Source organism: Hirsutella rhossiliensis (genome assembly GCF_020360975.1).
Source record: "Hirsutella rhossiliensis strain HR02 chromosome Unknown scaffold00019, whole genome shotgun sequence".
In the NCBI taxonomy this organism is placed as follows: Eukaryota; Fungi; Ascomycota; class Sordariomycetes; order Hypocreales; family Ophiocordycipitaceae; genus Hirsutella; species Hirsutella rhossiliensis.
Genome location: NW_025408685.1, coordinates 334299 through 358422, shown reverse-complemented (window position 1 = coordinate 358422; position 24124 = coordinate 334299). Strand labels below are relative to the sequence as shown.

At 56.8% G+C, this 24124-nt stretch overlaps 3 protein-coding genes across 3 annotated transcripts; 1 reads left to right on the top strand and 2 right to left on the bottom strand.

Annotated features, from left to right (window-relative positions):
* Positions 1–276: 276 nt before the first annotated feature.
* HRG_11185 (reverse transcriptase (RNA-dependent DNA polymerase) domain-containing protein) lies at positions 277–3338 on the bottom strand (the record flags this gene model as incomplete). The annotated part of the gene is made up of 7 exons (XM_044869655.1): positions 277–348; positions 427–435; positions 518–686; positions 739–800; positions 941–1056; positions 1402–3106; positions 3186–3338. 7 exons carry the CDS (start codon positions 3336–3338, stop codon positions 277–279), a joined length of 2286 nt encoding a protein of 761 aa, XP_044715208.1.
* Positions 3339–11075: 7737 nt separating this feature from the next.
* Positions 11076–13741, bottom strand: HRG_11184 (uncharacterized protein; the record flags this gene model as incomplete). Its single annotated transcript, XM_044869654.1, has 9 exons — positions 11076–11398; positions 11460–11897; positions 11950–12512; positions 12571–12838; positions 12883–13091; positions 13287–13406; positions 13455–13513; positions 13540–13641; positions 13715–13741. 9 exons carry the CDS (start codon positions 13739–13741, stop codon positions 11076–11078), a joined length of 2109 nt encoding a protein of 702 aa, XP_044715207.1.
* A 1262-nt stretch (positions 13742–15003) lies between these two features.
* On the top strand, positions 15004–21400 carry HRG_11183 (PIF1-like helicase domain-containing protein; the record flags this gene model as incomplete). The annotated part of the gene is made up of 16 exons (XM_044869653.1): positions 15004–15505; positions 15558–15862; positions 16008–16198; positions 16251–17168; positions 17225–17720; positions 17794–17895; positions 17977–18074; positions 18143–18164; positions 18210–18872; positions 18979–19064; positions 19136–19406; positions 19480–19657; positions 19727–20074; positions 20125–20255; positions 20323–21249; positions 21302–21400. 16 exons carry the CDS (start codon positions 15004–15006, stop codon positions 21398–21400), a joined length of 5337 nt encoding a protein of 1778 aa, XP_044715206.1.
* Between the last annotated feature and the right edge of the window lie 2724 nt (positions 21401–24124).

Below are 24124 nucleotides of genomic sequence, written 5' to 3'. Positions count from 1 at the left end.
CGAACAGCCTAAACGACTAAGAGCGGCCTGGGCACAAAGTATATAGTTGTGCCCTTTACTTCCTTGCCCAGACCGGGGGGCCTGGCTTGTTTGGGTGAACTCTATGAAAGTCGAGGAGTACTTGGTTATGTCCTTTGAGGTCTCTAGCCGGTTGCCAGGTAGGGTCATAGTGTTTCCACTTGACTAGGTAATGTAGGCCATCAACGTCTCTGCGGCTATTTAGTAGCCCGTCAAATAGCCATTTTTCGACTAGTTCTCCTGTCTCGTCATCGCGTTCTAGGACTCGTCCTCGGATGTTTTTTGACTCGGCCTCGTTGATAACGTCTTGGCCGGGTAGACCATTTGCTTCTGGTTTCGGTCGTAGGAGCGAGTTGTGGAACACGGGAAAGATCTTCATTCCCTCGGGGAGTTTAAGCAAGCATGAACGAGGGTAGACTTTCAGAATTGGGAATGGTCCTGCCCACTTGTCGTCTCCTTTCTTCATCGGCCGGTTTGTCTTCATATTCTTCGTGCTTACGTAGACTTCTTGACCTTCGGCGTACTGAGGAGCATCTTCTCGATTGAGGTTGGCGTTCTCCTCGTAGCGTCTGGCGGCTTGGGTTGCAAGGGCTTTCAGCTGAGTGATAATACGCTCAAAGCGGTCGGCGATGTTGTTTGCTTTGAGGAACTCGCCGTTGGGCTGCGGACTGGTTTGGCGGCAGTGGCTTGGTTGGTTCAGTGCCGAGTTTGGGGTGAAACCCATAGTTAGCGAAGAATGGTGATACTCCCGTGGTCTCAGATGTAACGTTGTTCGTGGCGAACTCGGCAAGAGGAGCCAGTCGACCCAGTCGTCTTGGTGGAAGTTCATGAATGCTCTCAGATATTGTTCGATGCCTGCGTTGATCCGTTCCGTTTGTCCGTCTGTCTCTGGGTGGAAGGCGGAAGAATGGCGGAGTCGAACTCCTAGGCGGTCGGAGACTTGGCGCCAGAACTCGGAGATGAATTGGGAACCGCGGTCGGAGATGACATTGTCGGGTGTGCCATGGAGGCAATAGACTCGGCTGATAAAGACAGAGGCTAGTTCTTCGGCTGTTAGGCCTACAACTGGGATGAAATGGCGCATCTTTGTCAATCGGCACACAACAACGAGGACATGCTGGTATGTTTTGCCATGGCGCTCGCATTCTGGCAGGGGCGTGATGTAGTCAATGGATATATCTGACCAAGCTTGGAATGGCACTTGCAGTGGTTGGAGGAATCCTGGGGGTGCCGACCTTGAGGCTTTGACCCGATCACACAGCTCGCAGGCTTTAACATATTCCTCGATGTCTCGGGTTATGCGTGGCCACCAGTAAGTTCGGCTAACCAAATCGATTGTCTTTATCCGCCCGGGGTGTCCTGCAGGGCCTGTGGAGTGCGTACGGTAAATAACCTGGGTCTTTAGTTCCTGATCGTTGGGTGGTATGAAGAGCTTCTCGCGGTAGTATATGCGATTCCCAATGACAGAGCAGTCTGCCATTGCTACGCGAAGTTCCTTTCGCCATTTCTTGGGCCAGCGGCGGTGGGTTGATGCGTCTCTCAGGGCCGTCAGCATGTCTTGGGCCATCTCTGAATTTTCGTAGGCTCTATCGACCAGTTCATCGATGGGTTTGTCCATGGCTGGCATGATAACGTCTATCGGGGCGGCAGCGAGGTCGAATTCCCCATTGACTTCTCGAGTCAGTTCAGCCAGGGCCTCTGGGTCAAAGATGTGTTCTGGCAGAATGGTCCGTTGGCGGTTCTTAATGCGGTCGTCGTTTGTGTCTGCGCGCTTGGGTTGGTCTTCTGGCTTTCGACTTAGCGCATCTGGACGGACGGCTTTGGTGCCTGGTCGATAAACAATACGGAAGTTGAAGCCTGACAGGAACTCGGACCAGCGGACTTGTCGTTGGTTTAGAGCCTTGGTTGTTGTGAAATATTCAAGGTTCTTATGGTCCGTGATGACTTCGAAGGGTTCTTGGGTCCCTTGAAGCTCAGGCCTCCATTCTTCCAGAGCCTTAATGATCGCCAGTAGTTCCTTGTCGTAGATCTCGTAGTTGCATTCCTGGGCCGAGTGTTTTGACGAGAAGTAGGCTACAGGTCGCAGTACGCCTTCATCATCATACTGGGACAAGACTCCTCCAGACGCCCAGTCCGAGGCGTCTGTTTCAAGTACAGTTTTCCTATTATAGTCATATAAGGCTAGAACCGGTGCTACGGAGAATGCGGCTTTCAGTCGGTCAAAGGCGGTTTGGTGTTCTACCTCCCAGGACCAGATTGTGCTCTTCTTCAGGAGGTCATTTAATGGCCGGGTGATCTTGGAGAAGTCACGGATAAAGCGGCGATAAAAGTTTGCAAAGCCGAGGAATCTTTGTAAGTCGCGGAGTGCTGTTGGTGGCTTCCAGTTGAGGATTGTAGAGACCTTGTCGGGGTCCATCTCGACACCTCCAGGCGTAACGATCAGCCCAAGGTATTTCGTCCTAGTTGTTTCGAATTCGCATTTGTCGATATCAATCTGGAGGCCTGCATCGCGAAGTCGTGTGACTACCTCGCGGACGTGTTCCCTATGTTGCTTCTTATCTGTTGAATATATCAAGATATCGTCAAGGTAGGCGGTGCAGAACTTATCCAGAAGGTCGAATAAGGTATGGTTGATGTAGTTCTGGAAGGTTGCTGGGGCGTTGCAGAGGCCGAACGGCATAACCAATGTTTCAAACAAGCCAAACCGTGTGATAAAGGCTGTTTTCCATATATCTCCCTCGGCGATGCGGATTTTGTTAAATGCGGCGATAATGTCTAGTTTCGTATAGACTTTGGCGTTGCATAGGGCATCTAGAGTCTCACGGATCAAAGGCAGTGGGTAGCGGTTCTTTATGGTGATGTTGTTAAGACCGCGGTAGTCCTGGCAGATCCGGACACCACCTCCTGGCTTCGCGGCAAGGAGTAGTGGTGCTGCACAGCGGGCTCGGGACTCCCGTATGAACCCTTTAGACAGGTTATCATCCAGCCATTTCCGTATGACTTTGAGTTCCTGTGGGTTCATTGGGCGTGTCTTTTGGTACGGAGGTTCTTTTCCAGTCAGAAGCTCTATCTTATGGTCCCATGAGCGCTGCGGGGAAGTTTGTCTGCGAGCTTAGGTAGGAACACATCGTAGAGGTCGCGGAGCCATATCGGAGCTTCTTCAAGACGTCATCCGCTGTTCGCTCCGGCTTGCCTTTCATGAACTTTTCGATATCGGCATCTGTGATCTTGGCTAGGCGGGCTGGTGAGTAGCATTCGTCAACAAAGTCGTGCAATTCATTAGGAAAGAGCTGTCTTGCTTCCTTCCAGCTGAAGTCCATGTTTTTGCTGCTTATACCAAGGACTACCATTTTATAATATTCCTCTGGGAGGTCAGGTAGGCGGTATTTCATCTGCTGGCGACTACTATCCAGTCGATCAAGCTCATCCCATGTCATTTTCATCGCCTCAACGGTTGGGTCGCGGCAGAATTGGACGAAGTTTGTAGCGTTTGTAAGCCGTATGTTCGATAGGTCTGGTCGGTCTGATGGTTCTAGGGCGGTGTCGCGAGATGGGTTTGGAAGTGGCACGCTGAGTGGAGGTAGCGGAGGTCTTGGTGGTGGCTTTGTATGACGGCTGCCAGCAGTCATACGAGTCGGGGCTGGTTTAGTTCTCGGCTGATTGGGGATCATCTGGGCTCGGCACTCGGGGCCTTGGTGATTCTTCGGGTTGCAGGTACGGTAGTGATTTGCGCCTGGGGTCAGCGTTGCTTTAAATGTCATAACCGGAGCATCTTCGCCAGCGTTGAACAGTCGTTACTATCATTCTCTAAGTCTTCAACTGTTGGAGGCTGATAGAATGAGACTCGTCGCGCTGGCTTGCTAGATATTGGCGTTGCTTCAAATGTCATGACGGGGGCATCTTCGCTAGTGTTTGAGCAGTTGCTAGTATCGTCCTCTGAGTCGTCGACCGTTGAGGACTGATGTGTGAGAGTGCTGGAGCAGTTGCTATGGTCGTCCTCTGAATCTTCGACAATTGGAGGCTGGTAGGACAAGGCTCGTCGGACTGGTTTGCCAGGGGTTGGTAGGTCGAACGAGACTCGTCGGGCTGGTTCACCCGGGATTGGTAGGTCGTGGTAGTTGCCGGGCGGGTCGGGCAGCACCGGTGCAGATGCGTTCTGAACTCCTTGGGGGCAACAAAAGTTGTGACAGTATGGGGATGTGAATGTCAGGGACATACTGGACCAGTCGATGCTTGGGTTGTGGCGTTGCAGCCAGGGGAGTCCAAGGATGATAGGGGTGTCCGGGGAGAGGTCTGTAACAAAGAATAGGCAGAGCTCATTGTGCAATCCTATCAATATTGGTGCAATGAAGTATTCCGATATTGAGCCAGCCGGTTTCCCGTCGGCGAGGAGGGCTCGTTTTGTTGGCGTTGGTTGGGTTACGATATTCCGGGTCTTGACAAGCTACGGTCCGCAAATGCCCGTGCAGAGCATCCGCTATCAATAAGGCTCGTCACCTCAATGGGGTCGGTATGCGCGGGGACTAAGGTAGCTTGAATGAGTAGAGATTTGCTGTCTATTGACCTAAGTCTGATAGGTTTGTGGCTCGAGAGACAGCGACGTATCCATTCCGGCATCCTTGGTTCTTCGTTGACCTCCGTCCGCGGCTCTGGGCGGAGGTTATTCTTTCCCGGTGCTCAAGTGAGGCTGGGGTGTTGACAGAGGAGTGGGGTTGGTGTAGTCCTTGTTTCCTCGTCTGCTATAATATAGCCTTGTTCGAGGATCGCAGTCTTGGAAAGGCTGGGGATACGCAGGAATTGGGGCTGGGAAACGGGTGGGTTGTGTTGTTGGCTGGCTTGGTAATTGTAGGGGCGGTGGTTTTGTCCAGGTTGGCCGCGTCCCATTCCTCTACTGTACCCATAGCTAGGTTTATATGTTCCAAAGGCCTGGTTGCGTTTTGCGTCGGCCTGCTTCTTTTCATCACAATCGCTTTTAAAGTGGCCGGGCTTTTGCAGTACAAACAGAGGTTATTAGTAAAGCAGTCCTCCTCGTAGGTCTAGCTTGGCGCGTAGCGTCCAAAACCATCGGGTCGCCAGCGTCAGCCTGTTGGCGTTGTTGGAATTGCTGGTGTGTTTGGCCTTGGTAGGGTCGACTACCTAGACGTCCTGAGCGCAGTTTGTCCTGGTGGTCCTTGGCCAACAGGTTATCGTAGATCGTCTGGTACATTTTACACCACTCAGAGAAGTTGTCTCTAGCAGGGCGGACAAGCTGGTGCGTCATTTCGTTGGCGAGTTCCTGAGAGACCTTGAGCTGCAAGGACTCAACTTTCTGGGTCTCAGTCTTTCCACACTCCTCGGCCAGGGCGGCAAAGTCAGCGATGAAGTTTTGGAAGGGTTTCTTGCCCATCCAAAGGTTATCAAAGGCTTGTGAAGCCGAAAGTGTCAGATCAAGCGTTTCATACTGTTTGTTCATCTCCGCCAGGCAGTCGGTATGGGTTTGCCATGGCCATATGGCTTGGTTTTCCTCATGTTCAATAATGAAATCGAATTTCTTGCGGTAGAGCTTCGAGGCCGATCCTCCAAGCAGGCCAGCGATGTGTTGGATTCTGATAAAATCGGTGACAAAGAAACTCTTATCCACAGCAAAGTTCGAGCACTTGAGAGCGCCAGTTGACATATTGCTGTTGGCGTTTCTTAACATCCTTCTCATCGCCTTCAAATGGGTTGGGGTTTGGCATCATTCGACGGGGGCGTGACTCAGGGCGCAATTCTGTTGGTCTGGCGCTCAGCAGAGTTCTTAGTTCATCGGCGAGGGTGACAAGGGAGTCTTGGGTCCGGGGTGTTCCTTGGGCTTGGGCGAGGTGTGTTTCTAATTCCGCGATTCGTCTCTCTAGATTGGCGTTTTGGTTGATGAAGTGGTCCATTGCGCTCTCGGCCGCGCGGCAGAGAGCTTCGACCTGGTTCTTGTACATGTCGTCTGTTGGGTCTTGGAGCATAGAGGCGAGGCTGGAGCAGTCACAAGCTTGGACCCGGTGAAGGGCAGCTGCGATGTTTGGGAAGGTATCATGAATAGCGTCGGCGAGGGTTGCGCCCGCCTGGTTCTGGGGATTCATCATGGTCTTGGCAGGGCGGGGAAAAATTCCAGTGATCGAGGGTAGGGCTGGGCCGCTCGCGGCGTGGTGATCTCGTTGCGTGGGACTTGGGGTGTCGAATGGGAAAACTCTGGTTAGGTGTACAATCGGGATGGCGGCGCAGCCGATAGTAGACAGCACAAACTATCACGGGGCAGACCTAGGATGCCAGGGAAGATCTATGTTGTGCTGTGAGGAGGGCAAACTACGGAGGTGGAACAGAGTCTAGACTAAGTACAGGGATGCACGTGACGGAACCCAGGTTGGTGCCGTGACAAAGACGACCAAATGGGTACAAAATGTGGATGAAAGAGCAAAAGGCTACGATTTTCAACATGGATGACGACGAGTACGAAGTGTATTGCCGCGAGCCTGTGGTGATGGTATCGGATCCGTTGAAATGGTGGTTAGAGTCAGCGCAGCGGCGACGGTTCCTAACTTATCTTTGATGGCCATTGACCTTCTATCGATTGCGCCTATGTCTACTGAGACAGAGCGGCTCTTCTCCAAAGCCAAACTTTCGGTAACCGACCAGCGAGGATCTATGAACATTGAAACTTTAAATCTCTTGGAATGCCTACGATCCTGGGACCGGAGCGCTCTGATACTCCCATCCGAGGTAAGATTTCTGTTTCGTCAGATGAAGATTGTCTAATTATGGATTCCAGTGTCGCTATATCGATCCGGAAGCCACCGGTACCGGGTCTGAGCCTCTGATTCAGGAAAGGGGCGAGGAAAGCTGCAGGTAAGGCAGGCAATTCGGTGAGGGCGCTGGAAAACTTGAAGGCAACCTTGCAGGTGCGACGGGTGCAATGCCAAATGTCAGACTATATGTTCACACTAATAGTGTAGACCACAGTTTGCACTGTAGTTCAGTTTGGCCGTGACGAACAGACTAATAGTTCAGTTTGAACATCTCAGGCACACTGGTAGTGTAGTGCGGCCAAGTCACACGCACTGAATGAGCAGTTTGAGGGGTCCAAACGCACTGGCCACACTATTAGGAGCATAGGCTTTGGCTGTAGAGACCGCAATTCGAGACTGCCGACGGCGTCAGTTTGGGCGCAAAGAATTAGAACGCGAGGAACTAGAGCTCAAGCCCACTGACCCACGGCGACCCCTACGTCCGAGTTTGGGAATGCGTAGTTCGTGACGGATGAAGATAGAAGTCTGAAGGCGACTGCGGCGAGCTTGTCTGGATTGCCGAGGTTGAAGGGTGAGTAAATGACTTTGCATCTCTCGGATTTGTGCGATAGCGACGAATAAAATGGTTTGGTCGCCAGTTCTGCCTCACTGGAGTAGAAACACTCACAAGCTTTCGCGCCCGGCTTGCATACTGTATTGCTCCCGCACGCAGCAGACAAATTGATAGGCTGACTTGTCTGTTAAATTGGCACCTTCTGTGGCTAATAAGGCTGATTTTACCGTGAGATAAATCCTGAGGGGGGGCAACGCAACGATATTTGTCAGGTAACCGTTACGCCCCAGTAAACGTGTAGGCCCACACGTAGTGTAGAAATAATAGTTCCTTATATGTTTTATGGATTAGCCAAGGCACGAGTTGACCGCAGATCTGCCACCAGAAAAGAGGGGGGTAGTGTGAGGGGCTTTCAAGACGCGAAAGCGCTTCCCCCCCTTTCTCTACTTCACTACCATGGAGCTCTATCAGGATGAGGTTGGAGATTCATCTTTCAAGATCTCTCGAAAAGGATCCATCAGCGGGTGACTTTTCGTTGCGTTTCACGCGCTTATCATGTACGTTCGCCTCAGCGCAGTGAATTTTAGATGCGTTATAGCGCAAGTGGGGAGGTATACCTGCTGTTTTCGACTCCTCCGTATCAAGTATGCAAAACAGAGGCATACCGGGTAGACTAAGAGTTAAGCATCATGTTCGGAAAATCCTACACAAAGGTTCGTATTGCTTCTATCGTTTCTTGTTTACACTTGGAAATTGCCTCTTCAGCCTCGTGCCTGCTTCTGTCGCTTTCTTGTGCCACCACTGAACATGCGTTTTCCCGGCTCGCTAGAGCGGAGAGGAACCAAGATGTTAGCCGAAGTGTGGCTTCTGCTTTTTCGACCTCGGCTGCGAAGCTCCCGCTTTGTGGGTGACTCTCCCTTCGAGACATTCGAGCTCTTGCTTGCTTCCTTCTGTCGTCTTTACTAGACCGAATTCTCTTATCGGTCTCATACATGACAAAAACTCGACGTCTAGCATGAGCCAGTCGCAAGACACTGTCGGGTATTTGAATGTGCGCTGTCTTCATTGGGGCGACTCCTCGAGTAGTTGCCCGCTGCGACTCCTTTTGACGAAGTTGCGCAAATCCAGCGGAAGAAATACTATTTTCCATTTAACCACGGTCGCTTCGTACGTGAAGATCTACATGTTCAATCTAGATGAGCTGCAAGTTATGTCTTTTGTGCTTAATCTCGCCCTGTTCTCAAATATATTCGGGCTTAGGCACTTCATTCGTCTCATCACTGGATGGGTCGTATGTCGTACCAAGAAGTGTAGATCAACAGCTAACTTTGGCTAATTTTTTATGGATGCCGTCGCGTAGACCACTCTTGGCTGGACATCACAACATGGAATGCCGCGGGCTGGTAGGTACTCACAAATTGACCTCCTTCCGAATTCACGAAGTAATACGTAAAGAAATTCTGAGCATTGTGTTCTGGAGCTTCGCTACGAGTGGCGTTCATCGCCTGTAGCAGGTCTTGGCTGCAGTGTGTTGACTTACCAATGATACGCTCATGCCCTCGTCAAGTGTGGCATCCATCCCGACAGAATGGCATTTCGGTTTGGCCAATTTTCTTGCAAAACTCACGCAGTTGACAATTACATAAGGCCCTGCAACAGCGTAGGATTTAATTCCGAGTTTAGTGGGCACTAAAACTCGGTGCTCTGCACCTGAGCCTCACTGTACCGTAACGACACCACTACTCCAAAAAAGATGGTCGGGGGAGGAGGCCTTCCGGCTGTTGCGCAGCGACTTGCCGGAACTTCAAGACATTTGGTGCCTGTTTAGGTGTGGTTTGACGGCTTGTAAAACGGCACTGTAAGGGACCCAAGACGGTTTTACCCCGCCGCCCCCGACGTTGCAATACGTGAGGGACAAGAACTCTGTAGGTCCGGCAATCATTATCTGTAGAAGATGGTGTAAAGATCCCGTACCGGCTGCAGTGGGGCGGCTTTTTGAGAAGGTGTTGCGAGACAAGCTGCGATCCTGCTGCTGTCTTGTCGCAGCCAAAATCCACTTCTCGCACCGTCGCATCCCGTCTGTCGTCTTGATCACCGCGCGGCAAGAACACATGGGGACTCAGCCCTCGGATCATCACGAGGTGCGAGAACCTATGGGCGGTACTGGTACAGTATGCCGGGTCATCGACTCATCGTCGGGTCGCTCGCCATTTATTGTCTGATACCACGGAACGATTTCTCCAACTGGTGTCGGGGCTGGAGGCCTCGGCATTTGCGCCACTGTTTAGCATTAACGTGAGATTCGGACAGGCTCGGGCACCAAGGTCGTTGTTCTATGTAGGAGACGAAGCACACGTAACGGCATAGCGCTTCTTACTTGCTGAAACGTAAGTCGACTGAACCCTACAGCCGCGTTCATTGAAGACTTCGATGGGATAGCCTTCCTCATTGTCTCCGTTTAACCAGATAACGAACATAGTCACACAGGATGTATCAGCCTCCAACAATCTGATTTCCATATTCGCACAGCTGGCCCATATTTTAGGTCGTGGCTGTTCGTACTGCCATATTAGTGATGGATTCGAACCTTTAGATGACATCGTCATCTAGGCTGCCTGAGTGGCGATATCGCCACTCAACCCAACGTCACAAGTATAAGAAGCCAACTTCTCACTATCACTTATATATAGAATCAAGAGTTCTTCAGTCCCCGATCTTCATGCTTGCTCGGCTCATCCTCCGTGAGATAATCATGGCCGCCCTGGCGGGCAGGTCAGATCGTTAGCGTCTCCATCCCATACGAAAACGCCGAAATGCTCCCAAGGTGAGAAGTATCGACAGGACTTACTTATTGTACAGCATCACTCCAACAACTTCCCACTTCCAGGCGGCAGGGCGAACTTGCCTTAATACCGGTTCTTGGGGTTGACGTCTACTATCAGTCGCCAAGCACCCCACATCTTCCACCTCTTTCTCTTCTCTTATCTTCTCACTTACACTTGGCGGCTATATCTCTTCGTCGTAAGGCGGACTTATTATCATCCAAGACAATCTGCAGCTGGTAGAGCAGGGCATAGTAGTCCGCAGAGAACTTTGTCGCATGGACCGCCCAGCCAAAAGTGAGATGCACATCACAACAGCACCGCTGCTAGCATGGCTGATGTGGCCTATTTCAATCAATGGAAGTTTAGCAATGTGCAGTAAAAACAGCTAGACAGCATCTACTGTATTTCGGAGTGATGACGCAGCAAATGCTTCGTAAACCAGGCCAAATATCGCCACTTATTATCACAACTCAAGGGGCAACAATACATTTTGTAACGATCCATGAATACATGTGGGCCAGGATCTTCCACCCTGAGACTTGAGTCAATTCCGTAAGAAGATTCTGTGGGAGAAGTTGGGGCCATCCATTAAATCTGGACGTCATCGAATAGTTAGGTTGCTGCGTCACTGCCATAACATATATAGCGGTGTACGTGTCAGTCGCCCCATATCAATGATTTGAGATCTGACGAGGCTGACTGTGTACTCACTAGAGTCAGGTCCGTCCAGGAATGCCAGCGAGTCTTCATGGCGCCGCAGAGCCGCGTTGTCTCGCAGCCGCAAACACTGATTTACGTCTCCAGACTGTTCGTCGCCATTGTCCCGTGTCTGGGTCCCAAACTTAGCTTGCTGGTACCTGAAAATCGTGGGTCTCAACGTTTGTAAGGGGTGTGCGCGTAATGCCAGTCCTTCCCGATTTGTCGCTAGTTGAAGGAAACCTTGAGACGTCCGCGTCGCAGTAGCCAATCGCAGCCCGTCACTGCAAAGTTTATCCATGTTTTCGGGTTGAAGAGCTTGTTTCTCATGTTCACAATCATCCAAATCTGACGTGGATGTAGGTGCAGTAGCAGTCTGAGTATGAGGCAGACAATCATTCGCGCCAACACCCTCAAGTTGGCATCCCACGTCCGGCCCATTGGGTTGAGCTTCTCGCTCGCTGTTAGGCTCAACATCCAGGATTTCGTAGAAGCGTGACGAATTCTGCGCATCGGCCGTCGCCTTCGAATGGTGTTGAGGCGTCGCAGTTCTAGCTTCGTCTAGTATCTAGTCAGAGTCTCCTTGTTTTTCCCAGTGCGACACCGACGTACCGTGGTCCAACAAAATTTGCTCAGGTCCGTCTTGGGCAGTGTTTGGTGGCCGCTCATCGCGCACTATAATCGTAGTATCAGAAGCAAGATGATCCTGCAGGCGTGACCTCGTAATCCCTTCGCTGCATGGAGTACCATCGTCAGATCCTGAGGTCGAACCCATAGTTGATATGGGAGCCTTCGAATGAGGTGCAAGACCGAAGTCCTCCTTGGGGCGGTCGCCATCGCGATCCTGCTCGGATTTGGGGCAGCTCGCTGTTTCTCGATTGGGATCGCACCCAAGTCTTGGTTCCGAATCGTCAGTTGAGCATTCCCCGTCGATTGAGACCTTCGGGTCCTTTTTGGCCGCGCATAATCCGATTTCACCCGACTGAGATTGATCTCCGCAGCTGGTTTTGGGCGTCAAACGGAAAGCCCCTAAGCTCCTAGTATCGTCACCTGGGAATAGTGTGTTAGAATTGGGGTTTTCTCATCAAGACCAGGGACTCACCATCAACAGACCTTGCTCGTTGAGAGGCAGATGCATCATCCTTATCCTTTGCTCGTGACTTTTCCCGCTCATTGACAAACTGGCGAACCCGCCCGACGTGTTTGATGCGCTTGTCAATATTGGCATCCATTAAGTCGAAGCTTCGGAGGTCTCTGGCAGCGACCCAGCCGACTGAGCTTCTCTCCGGAAAATCCAAGCCATCAAAAAATATGATGGGGTATTGCCGCTCTGCGAAAAGACGTCCGCCACCCTCGTACTCCTTTCGCCATCGAAAGCTTTTCTCTTCCCGGTCGTACTCATAACAGTGCGGGACGTTTTTCGTCAGACCCAATGCCTCGATTGTAATTGGAAGGCCAACATCGTGCAAATTGTCTGTGGGCAAGAGAAGTACTGGCGACCAGGCGTCGGATTTGAAAGCAAGGTAGACTTCGCCAGGGGTGAGATATCTGGCTATATCATCCTGCAACTGCCCGTCATTCTCGTTCAGTGAATCGTCACTATGCCGCTCTTGGCTCTCAGTGATTCGTCGCCTCTTCCACTGCGGCTGAATCATCCTATCGAGCCTTCGTTTAGGCTTGATTCGTCAATATAGTCCTTTTCGGTCGGGCATGGGCAACTTACCCTGTTGCTTTTGCCGCAGGTGTCAGTGGTCTCCGTGCAAGGCCCCCCAGGAGGCCCACGACGCCCAACTGATTCGACGGGTGCTGCCGGTTGAGAGCCTTTCGGCTGATCTCTAGTTGACCCATTCGGAAGTGTTTGCTGGAGCTCCCTGTCTTCTGCTTCTTGCGGTGTATTTGGAAGCAGCATAGATTCCAATACTGCGATAAGCCCTTTGCACGAGTCTTTCCAAACAGCATCGATACGACACTGGTAAGAAGCCTCTGCACCCCTCGAGGCCCTCTTTATGTTCACTTTCAATCCTCTCCAACTCACGGCCATAATTCAGAATCTTGCTCTGGAGCTCGGAACGATCGATCGGGCTTTGACCTGAAAACAGACGTTCCCAAGCCTCATCAATGCGGGTGTTGACATCGGCCAGTCTCTCCTCATACTCGAATCGTGGTGACTTGTGGGACTTTAATTCTTGCTCGCACTGTGAAATTCGAATTTGTATATCTTCGATTTGTTGAAAGATGCGAGAACTGGACGGAATCGTCATAGCCATGATCAACAAGACGTGATGAATTGAGGTTCGGACTTATTATGATGGTGCGGACCTAGTATGGAACGTAGAAATTGAGCACACGACGAAACATGGTATTTATTGCGGTTTGGTCTCTGGAGAGAATGGCCACATGGTACAGTAGCATGGTATTGATGTACTGTTGCAAGCAAACACTTCGCGCTTGTCCACATCTTTCAGGCTCCAGCGTTCAAATGTGCTGCACCTGCCAGCGGCAATCTGGTCCGAATATCCGATAGGTTTGTGGGGGGGTGGGAACCAAGGTGGGTATGCCCTGCAGTTGGTCAGCCTTGATTCTTGAGGTGTGAGGACCTAGCCCAACGAGGTAAGGCAACCCCCTGGGTTGCGCACAAAAGCCTTGAGGAACGAAGACACGGTCGACTACCCGGCCGGCAGCGGAGACGGACGGCGTCGAGACCGGGCTGGAGGTCCCGTCGCAAGAGGGAGAGGCCGGCGCCGGCGACGACGCCGTGGAAGGAGACGACGGGAGGGGCCGAGGGGAAGTGGCCCTCGGGAGGCCAAGGAGCGCGGGAGGACGCCACAAGGAGAAGTCAGCGACGCGGCAGGGGAGGAGACACATACAGGGCGGGGGGCATGGATGGTAGCCATGGTCGCGGACGACGAGCGTGGGAATTGTAGACGACGGTATCGCCCGGGCCGGCGTGGAGACCGTCGCGGCACTCGAACCCCCCAGGGGAGGGCATGGGAGTGGACGTGGCTGTTAACGAAGAACCGATGCTCGGACCGGTCGGGGTCGACGACCGGCTGGCCGTAAATCGAGAGGTTTACCTAGGCTAAAGAAGAGAGAGACAGCCGGGTCGGCGGCATCCGGCTCCGCGCGGAGGGGCGCGTACTCGGCCGGGAGCAGCTACGAGGGGACGGGCAGGAAGACACGGGCGATAGCCTTCGGCGTTAAGGTTCTTGATGCGGTGCTCGTCTTAGTGGGCGAACCTCGAGGGGCAGTCGGGCTGGGCGAAGAACATCATAGACATGTCACCGTCGACGCTCTTGCCAGTACTAAGGGGCCTCTTCAGATGCGGCGGAGAGGCGGCCGAAGACGGGGACGAAGACATGGCGAGGTTGTATAGCGTAAGAGCGACGCTGCCGTTTTGAATCGTTTAAGCGGGGCAGAATAGGAGCAGGAACTCTTCCTATTTTTGTATCGTTGGAAGAAACCGGCGGGAAGTGAAGGGCCAGGGGCCGCCTTACAGAACACGAGCATAGATATTAACGGAAACACGGGAAAATTTTTAGCGGTTAGGAGAACATGGAAAGAGCGTTGTCTAGAGAATGCTATGAGAAGCGAGGGGAAAAGGGCAAAAAGGCGGTCTGCTTAGGGATAGAGGGGTTTTTTAAGACAACCGACATACGGGAAGCCATATTGTCACAGAATAGGGCAGCTTCATTGGCGACACGTTTAAGACATGGGGTTAAAAGCCAGCATGCAAGCATCTAACCTCGAACCAAGGCGCTTAGCGACATAGCTCCAGATAACAAGGAGAGCGTAGAATGTAAAGCACGAGTAAGAGGAAGGTGCCGTAGCGACTTACATGTAAAGACCGGCCTAGGCCGTTGCATGCGATAGCAGCAGGCAGTTCCCGGTAGGCTTAATGGAAAGTCGGCGCCGGTATAATGTGAAGAGCAGCAGCATGCTTATAGACGTACTACGGAGCTCTATATAGAGTACATAGGTCATTGTAAATGTAAAGTGTCCGTTACGCATAAGCTGCATGCCGAGTAGCAACATAAGCGCAAGACGAGCAGCCCAGGAAAGGACGTATACGTCGACGTCCGACTCACGAGGCTCCACGTCAGCATAGCAGCACGAGGTAGATGAGAGGTTTATAAAGGTAGTGGCAGCCAGTATCGCGATGGAGTCAGCTGCTGGAGGGGGACCGCGCGGAGCAGGGGGGGGCGCGAGCCCGGCGCAGGAAGCCCACGGACCGCGTGGCGCCTTGGAGACGCCGGTCGAGGACGGTCCGGGCGGGGACGCTTGGAGACCGATAGGTGCGACTGCCAACGGCGGCGACATCGCCCAGCCTAGGCAGGGCGAAGCGGATATGGGAATAGGGTGGAACGGCCACACCACGCCGCAGCCGAGTGTCGACGAGGGCGCGAAGCGCAGGCGGGGAAGACCACCGAGGCAGCAGAGACTCCAAGCCGACGCAAGGCAGCAGGCGTTGCGGCGTATCCAGCCCCGGCCGACACCGATCGCAGCCGGTCTCACACCGCCGCCGAGCGAGGGCGGCCCGCCCAGAGGCCAGCAGGCGCCGCGGCACATCCGGGCTCGGCCGGTTCTGAGGGCGGGAGTCCACGCGGCGCCCCCCACCGAGGCGGGACCGAGCGTCGGAAGCACGGACAGCCAACAAGCCGGTACGGTCGCAGAGCGAGGCCAAGGCGCATGAAGACGGCTAACGGGGCGCAGGCAGGACAATGAATCGGCAGCCCGGGGGAGAGCGGAAGAGGAAGGGCCGCACCCCCGGCGGGCAGGCCGAAGGGAAATGCTCCCGGGTCCGGGTGGGCCAGAAAACCCCAAGACGGAGGGAGCTGCAGGCCGAGGACCTAGCCAGCGTACTGCAGCACCTCGAGGAGGAGTTCGCGGCGGGCGAGAGGCTCGCAGACGAGCAGACGTGGTGCATGCCGGTGCCGCGCGCGAGGCAGGTGCGAACGGTGCAGAGGTTCTACCGGGCGTTCCACGACGCCGGCACGCTACCGGTCTTGACCTGCAAGGTATGTTACCGGAAGCGGTCAAGAGAGGAGCTAGGGAAATGGCGTGGAGAGGTGGCCATGGCGGAGCCCCGTCACGGAGGGCGGCCGGTCTCTATTCGCGTGCCGAAGCTGCTTCCCCGAGGCCGGGCGGTGCCGGTATGCGCAGAGTGCGCGCGGTGCCTCGGGCGTGAGGGCTTCGCCTGGCATGCACCTCCACGGCCGGCTCGGCTGCGAGCACGCGTACCCCGACGAGCTCAAGGGCCTCACGCCGGTCGAGGAGAAGCTGATCTCGCTCAACTCGTGCTACGGCTTCGTGACGAGGTATAGCATCCCCGGCGGGCAGAGGCAGAGCGTGAGGTATCCGAGGCACGTCAAGGGCCATATCACGGTATTCCCGAATGACGTGCAGGGCTGGTGACCAGGTGCTCCCGCACCCGCTAGTCCGGGTTATGGACGAGATCCATGTCTCGTGGCAGGGGGCCGAGAAGCCGGGGCCACGCGACCTGTCGGGCCTCCTGTCGGTAAGGCGGCGGGCGGTCGAGAGGGCGCTCGTCTGGCTTAAGGAGAACAACCCGCTCTACGGCGAGGTCGAGATCGACGTGGCGGAGATGGAGAGCTGGGGGGCGCCGCCGCACGGGGTGCCGTCGGTGGTATGCGAGCGCCTGGAGCGAAACGAGCCGTCAGCGCGGGAGAGGACGCGGACCGCGCAGGTGGTGCCGCCGACGGAGCGGGCCATGGACGACGAGGGCGCGGTCGAGATCGAGGAGATCCTCGTCATGTTAAGCCAGGGGCGGGATCCCGCGGAGAGGAGTCGCGACGTCAGGCCCACGTGCGACGACGAAGAGGACGGCGCTAGGCCCGAAGAGGGCGGGGAAGTAATCAACGAGGTGACGTCGTCCGGCATGTTCCCGCTCGACGGGCCGCCAGGGGTGGCGGACGCCGAGAAGATTCGCTTCGCCCGCGACGCCGTCGGGCCCGACGGAGCGCGCGCCCGCGCAGGCCCGAGGACGTGGGTGGGGACGGCGGCCGGAGGGGCGGCGCGCGGCGGCGATGGCGACAAGTACGAGCCCTATATCCAGGTACGGCGCGGCAACGAGTTCGCCGACTCGGCGGACGCCTCCTTCTTCGCCAAGACCTTCCCGACGCTAATTTCCTTTGGCGTGGGGGGGCCGAGGCTCGCCGACGAGGCCGCTACCCGTGGAAGCGAGACTACCGGGTGGCGGGGCCGGGCTGCCGAGGCGGAGCGGGTCGCGGAGGGCCTCACGTCGACCCGGAACATGAACCTCCAAGCATGGGCCGACGTCGTGCTACGGCGCCACGGCGGCCGGTTCGCGACGCATCCCATCTTCGCCTTCCTAGTGTTTAATATGGGGTGCGGTCTAGGAACCGCCAGGCCAGTATGCTAGGCGTAACGAGGAAGAACTTCGCAAAGGTCGAGGGTCTACTAAAGTCGTTAACGACGCAGAGGCTCGAGGCGGCGAGGGTCGAGCTCGAGGCCACGGGCAAGACCGGCGACGACGGGGTAAAGGAGCTCCTCCGGTCCCTATCGGTGTTTGGCCACCGGCAGCCGATGTCGAGGGAGAGCCGCCTAAGTATGCGGAAGAAGATACTATCTCTCATCGTCAGATACGGGGTGCCGGCCATTTGGTTCACGCTAAACCCGAACGATATTACGAACCCGGTAAAGCTACGGCTGGCGGCGTACCGCGCCCGCGACCCCGAAGCGGCCGAGGCCTTCCTAAGAGAGCTAGGGACTGCGTATAAGCGGGTGCGGCTGGCGATAGCGGACCCGATGAGCGCGGCCGTCTTCTTTCACCGGGAGATAAAGCTCTTCTTCGAGCATTACGTCGACGTCGGGGACGAGTCGGTGTTCGGGCACGTCGGGGCGTACTACGGCGGTAGAGACGAACGAACGAGGTGCTCTCCACCTCCACGGGCTTCTCTGGCTAAAGGGCAATGCGCGCCTCGGCGAGGCGCTGGCCGGCGCCGGCGGCGAGGAGCAGGCAGCGTACCGGGAGCGAATAATCCGCTACGTAGACAGCGTCTTCTCCGAGGTAAGGCGGACGACGTCAGAGGCGTAGCCTCCGGCTCCGTCGAACGCAGAATAAAGGGCCGAAACTAACCCTAGGCCGTAGGAGCTAGACGCAGAAGGGCACCACGCTGTGCAGGCGGAGCGGTCGATCACGGCGCACATGTCGTCGTGGCTTGACGACGTCGAGCGCTTTACGGACGCGTTCGACGAGGAGGCCAACTTGCGCCGGCGCGACGCAGGTCCATACGCATAGCGCGACCTGCGTCAAGTACTCGCTCGCGGGGGCCGGTCGTAAGGGCGACCTCTGCCGTTTTAAGGCGCCCTGGAGGCTAGTAGAGGACGGCGCTCACGGCGGACGGCGTGCTGGAGATCCGGCGGACACATAGCATGGTGAACCGGTGGAACAAGGCGATGGCGGTAGGGCTGCGGCACAACCACGACATCTCGTTCATCGCGACGCAGCGCAAGACCATGGCCCTGATCTACTACATCACCAACTATGCGACTAAGGTAGAGGACCCTACGTGGAAGCGGGTGGCCGCCGCGGCCGAGTTACTCCCGACCTTAGAGCCGACAGCAGAGAGCAGTATCCCCAGCGCCGACCGCAACGATAGCGGGGGGAACGGAGCCGGAGAGGAGGCCGCGGCGGACCCTATAAGGGGGAACAAGACGAGGGTATTCCTACTAAAGGCGGCGAACCGAATCTTCACGGAGCGCCCGCTATCCCAGGTCGAGGTGATCGCCGACCTCCTGGGGTATCCCGCGGAGTTTTGCAGCGGCGCGGCGTGGGCGTACGTGAACACGAACCAGCTCTACTGGGCCGTCTTCCGCCAGTGGCGGCACCTCCGACTGGCGAGCGGGGTAGAGGCGACGGCGAGCGACGCGCCGGACGAGACGGTCGTCGTCGAGGAGGCGGGGCCGAGGATCTCCTTCATCGAGGCCTACCGGCATAGAGGCGGGCTCCTACAGGGCCTCTGTCTCTACGACTACGCGTCGCTCGTAAGGCTGAAACGGAATGGCGGAGGCGCCGAGGGCTGCGCGGCCTGGGGCGAGATACCCTTTAACGAGAGCTGGGCTCCGGGAAGGACTGGGCGCAAGTGCTCAGACGGCCGGGTATGGGGCGAGCGTACGCCTAGACGGGTACCTCAGTAAGGAGTTCGGCGAGGAAGACGAGGAGTCATGTCATCGGAGGTACGTATAGCAAAGCCGAGGGCGTACCGTCGGACGGCGACGCGGCCCGTGGCCCGGCTAACGGTGCAAAGGGCGGCGGTGCAGCATCTAGCGCTGTTCGTGCCGTGGGAGGCATTCGTCTGCGAGGAGACGGGCGACATCAACGATATCTGGGCGCGGGAGCGGGCGGCGCTGGCGCCGAGGATCGCGCGGCTCGCGGACAACGTACAGCTGCTCCGGCGGTCGGCGGAGGACGCCAAGCGCGACGCCAGGCAATGGGCCGCTACGACCGAGGAGGGCGAGCCGGCGGCGGCGGCACGCGCCAACGAGGGCGCGGAGGAGGCGGCCGAGGGGCGGGCAGGTGTACCGCGCCGGCGGCGCAGGCGACGCGGCGCGGCTCATCGACGTTGTCCGGAACGCCGCCGGCGCGGGCCAGGTAACGGCGCGGTCGGCGGAGCTGCTGGCGATGACGCAGCAGCTCTGCCGGTTTCAGCAGTCGGCGCTCTCGTCGGCGGCCGAGCTCGATGCGACGGTGGTGGCGGGCGAGGCGGGGCCGAGGCGGGTAATCCTCGCGGGTCGACCTCTCCGGGGCGGCGCTGCCGCGGCAAGAGCAGGTAAGAGCCATCAAGTCGCAGCAGAGGAGCGCCGCGCGGGAGCGGGAGCGGGCGATCCAAGGAATCCAGGGCGGCGCGGCGGCGTCGGCGCCCGGGGCCGACCGAGGTGCGGCGCGGCGGCGTCGGCGCCCGGGGCCGACCGAGGTGCGGCGCTACGCGGGGTGATGGGCGGCTTCGGCGAGGACGACGTCGAGGTGACGGCAGCGGACGCCGACGCGGGGATGCGTGTGCGGCTCGGCCCGTCGAGCTCGTTTGTCGCCGCCGGCAGGGAGCTAGCGGGCCGGCTAACGCTTAACGAGAAGCAGTCGATCGCCCTCCTCATCATATGCCGCCAGCTCGATCAGGCCCGGCAGGGCGGCGACGCCGGCGACAGCGGCGACGCCGGCCAGCTCTGTCTATTCGTCGGCGGCGAGGGCGGTACCGGCAAGTCGCGCGTCATTGAGGCGCTCGTCGAGCTGTTCGCCCAGAGGACCTATCGAGCCAGCTACTAATCACGGCGACATCGGGGACGGCGGCGGCGCGGATCAACGGCATCACCCTGCACTCGGCCTGCGGCCTCTTGGTCGGCCAGGGCGGCCAGGCGGGGGTCGGCGAGGAGGTAGACGGTGCGGCTGCCGGGACAGGGCGAACGCTTCGTCGACGGCCGGTCGCGGATGGACTGGCAGGAGAAGGAGGTGCTGGTGATCGACGAGGTCAGCATGCTCGGGGCGCGCACGCTGCACGCGGCGAACGAGCAGCTCTGCCGGCTGCGGGGCTCGCCGCGGGACTTCGGCGGCATCCCGGTAGTGATCCTCTGCGGCGACTTCCATCAGTTCCGGCCGGTGCAGGAGCGGTCGATCCTGCTGCCGAGCGCGGCGGTGCCGTGGGACGCGGACGGCGCGTTCGCGGCCGAGCGGCGGCGGCAGCACGATAAGGCGCACGCGCTATGGAGGAAGTTTACGACGGTCGTCATGCTCGACGAGCAGATGCGCGCCGCCGGCGACCCGGAGCTACGGCGGCTGCTCGGGCGGATCCGGCGGGGGGAGCAGGACCGGTCGGACCTAGACCTCCTCAACTCGAGGTGCTACCGGGCGGGCAGGCGGATACCGTGGGAGACTGGGGTGACGGTGGTGACGCCGCTTAACAGGAATCGCTGGAACCTCAACCTAGAGGCGGCCCTCGCGTTCCGGGCCCGGCAACGGACGGCGGCGCGCATCTTCGTCTCCGAGCATAAGTGGAGGGACGGCACGCCGACGGAGGAGGAGGCGGTGCTGATGCTAGGCCAGGGCGACGACAGCGCGACTCCGGTGCCGGCCGTCTTCCTCTTCGTGCCCGGCATGCCGGTCGTCGTGAACCAGAACACGCACCAGGGGCTGAAGCTAGTGAACGGGGCCGGGTACACGGCGGTCGACGTCATACCCGACCGGGCCTTCCCCGGCCACCGGGTCTCGGCGGAGCTGACAATGCACTTCGGGCCGCCGGTCGGCATGGTGCTGGCCTCGGAGACGACCAAGGATTTCCACTTCGTGGGGATGCCGTCCGGGACGATCCTGCTGACGCCCATCAGCGTCAAGATCCAGGCCCAGCGGAAGCGGCCGTGGCAGCGGAACGACGTTAGCCGGAGGCCTGCCGTGCGCCGCGGCCTTCGCCTGCACCGACTACAAGGTGCAGGGCGGGACGCTGGAGCGCGTGGCGCTGGAGCTCGGGGGCGAGGACGACGACCGTCGACGGGCGCGCGGTACCGTCGCCGTGCGACCCGTATAGCCTATACGTGCAGCTATCGCGGTGCCCGACGCTCGACGGCATCATGCTCGTGTCGGAGGTGCGGAGAGGGACCTGGTAGGGAACAGGGTGCCCGAGGAGATGACGGCGGCGCAGGCACGGCTAGAGAGGCTCAGTGAGAGGACCGTCGGGAGGCGCTACGCTGGCTCGGCGATGACCTCCGGGGCCGCGGGAGGGACAAGACGAGACTGGGGATAAATAGATAGAACGCCCAACTATTTCCTCATTAGGCCCGAGCCGCAGAACCACCGTTCTCACAAAACCTCGGCGGGGCAAGTTCTATACGTCTTCTTCCAAGACACCCCAAAAGAAAGGCAAAGGCCCGGCTAGGAGTGATAGGCGGCCGAGAGGGCGGACGAAACAGGGCCGTTCCATCAGAAAAAAAGGAGGCCGGAGGAAGGAGCGGTAAGCAGTCGAGGTTGCGGGGAAGCTTTCAAACCATGATAATTTCCTTTCCGACCAATCAAAAGGGAGGAACCCGACCAATCAGAGGACGGGAGTTTTGGGGGGAAAAAAATAGGGTTGGGTGGTCGCGCGATAAGAAGAGGCCTTTCGTTCCTCAAGGCACCAGCGGAACTGCACAGTGTAATTCTCTCTTTTAATGAATTCAGACAGCACCAAACTACCCGAAGCTCCCGAAACAAATAATGTGGACTGGCATATCGCAGCACGGAGGTCGGACGGTCGAACACGGTCGCAATCACGTCTTTAGTCCCCCGTGGCTTCCTGGGTAAGGGAAATCTCCACAGGTCTGCTGGGGCCGTTGGTGTAGCGGCTGGCACACCCTGGGAGCTGCATAGGGGGTGCACTTCACCACTGCCGTTTGCTTCCCAACTAAGGGATATACTCGGCGGTCTTGCGATAAGTTCTGTTGGTTTGCTGTCTCGGCCATAATCCGCCGACTTGGCTTCTGTGCGGAAGGGCTCGGATGGTGACCGATACTGTATATGGGGGCGAAAACGCATGTGTGCATTTTCTCGTATTGGAACTTGAAAGCACGAGCATTTACCTGTGGCACAGCGCTCGGTTCTCTAGGTATCCGGCACTTTGTCAACTCGATTCGACAGCGGCTGGCTGGCCTTTGGACGATGGGTAGAGTAGCGACCCCCCCGCCGCTGGTCGCGGGGAATTTTCCCCCACTTCTTCCACTTTCACCGACACACTTCGAATCGTCCGGTAAAGCCAAGAACGAAATGCCTCCAGATTGTATGACCCAACACAAGCATATTAAGACTCTCGTTCTTGACGTCCGCTCACATATTGACATCGCGAAAATAGCTTCCTGCAGCGAGCAACTATTCGCAGAATTCGACTGAAATTGAGACGATTTGAACTCCGAAGTGGTCGTCCTCTGATGGTAGCTCTTTCGATGTCACGAGCCCTACAGAAGCAACTATCCAAACAGCCTGTTCCGTGACGAGATGATCCCAAAATTTGTTTCAAAAGCCAGGCATCCCTTCCCTGAGTATAACACCAGCCAGTGCTTTGAGGCTGGGTAACACGTTGAGAACTTGACATGTGTGTGTGTGTATTTTTGTCCAGCGGCCTTCAGGCCGCTCAGGTCCCCGAGACGGGGCACAGGACGTGCTGAGCTAGACTATCTAAAATTCCTGCCACCGAAAGGCCACCCAGTACTCCCTGCAAGGCCAAAGGCAAGCTGTCGAGGTGGATCCTGGAGGCGGCTCTCTACGCCCGACGGTAGGTTGTCGCTGAGCACGTCAATACAAGTGACCAGAGCCCCCGCGGCCAGTCCTCCCAAATGTCCATCCAGCATTTCGTAGGCTCTTTGGCGCTCCTTGTCGAAGCCTGTCTCCCGTCAGCGCGACTTCCAGGCGCGTGGCAATTGCCACAATGGTCAACCCTTGGTTTTCCTGGTCAGGATTATCTCGCTCGCTGCTAAGACTGCTGCCGCAGTCCATGCTCCGGTAACCAAGCGATGGAAATAGCGAGGAGCGGCGGTAGGGAAAACACCCCTCAGAAGGAATCAGAGGCTGTCGCGCAGCTTGCCTTCAGGGAGAAAAACCTCCGCCGCCAGCCACCGTTGTTTAGAAGGGCGGACCTTCCAATACCCACAGCTCCTTGGTTCCGAAGAGAGCCATGAGGTCCGAGTGGACGTGTTGTCGAGACCGGCTTCGCAGAGGAATATGAACTCTCCTATGGTTTTCCTCTGTGCTGTTAGGGCCACGATGGACCCCGCAGCTGAAGCGCTGTAAATCTGACCCCAGCTAGCAAGCCGCTAACAGCTCTCCAGGGGACAGAATTTTTACAGGGGAGAGTTGGACGATGTGCTGCATGTACGTACCTCGACGGTCTATGGTAGTTGTAGGCATAGAGCCAATATGGCGGGAGGTACGGATAAATCACACTGATAACAGCCACAAATACCTTGAGGTTGGTCTACATTCTTCTATTGAAGTCGCAAAACCCGAACACACCGTATAGCGGTGCTCTGGCTCAGCGTCCCCAGATCTGTTAATAAGAAAACGCGGGGCAGAGTGATGCGTCGGGTCGCCACAGATCATCATTACAAGGCTCAGTAATAAGCATCTGCAGAGAGCATCTTCCTTAATCTTGTACAGTGGGGCTCAGTGCTCGTTTTATCCAGTGCCCTGTAAACATTTTCTTCCGTTTTTAAATCACAGGCTTGCCAGCCCCCTAATCGTCAAGTCCAGATCCCAGAGTGTTCTTACTGATGATCTCGCGCTG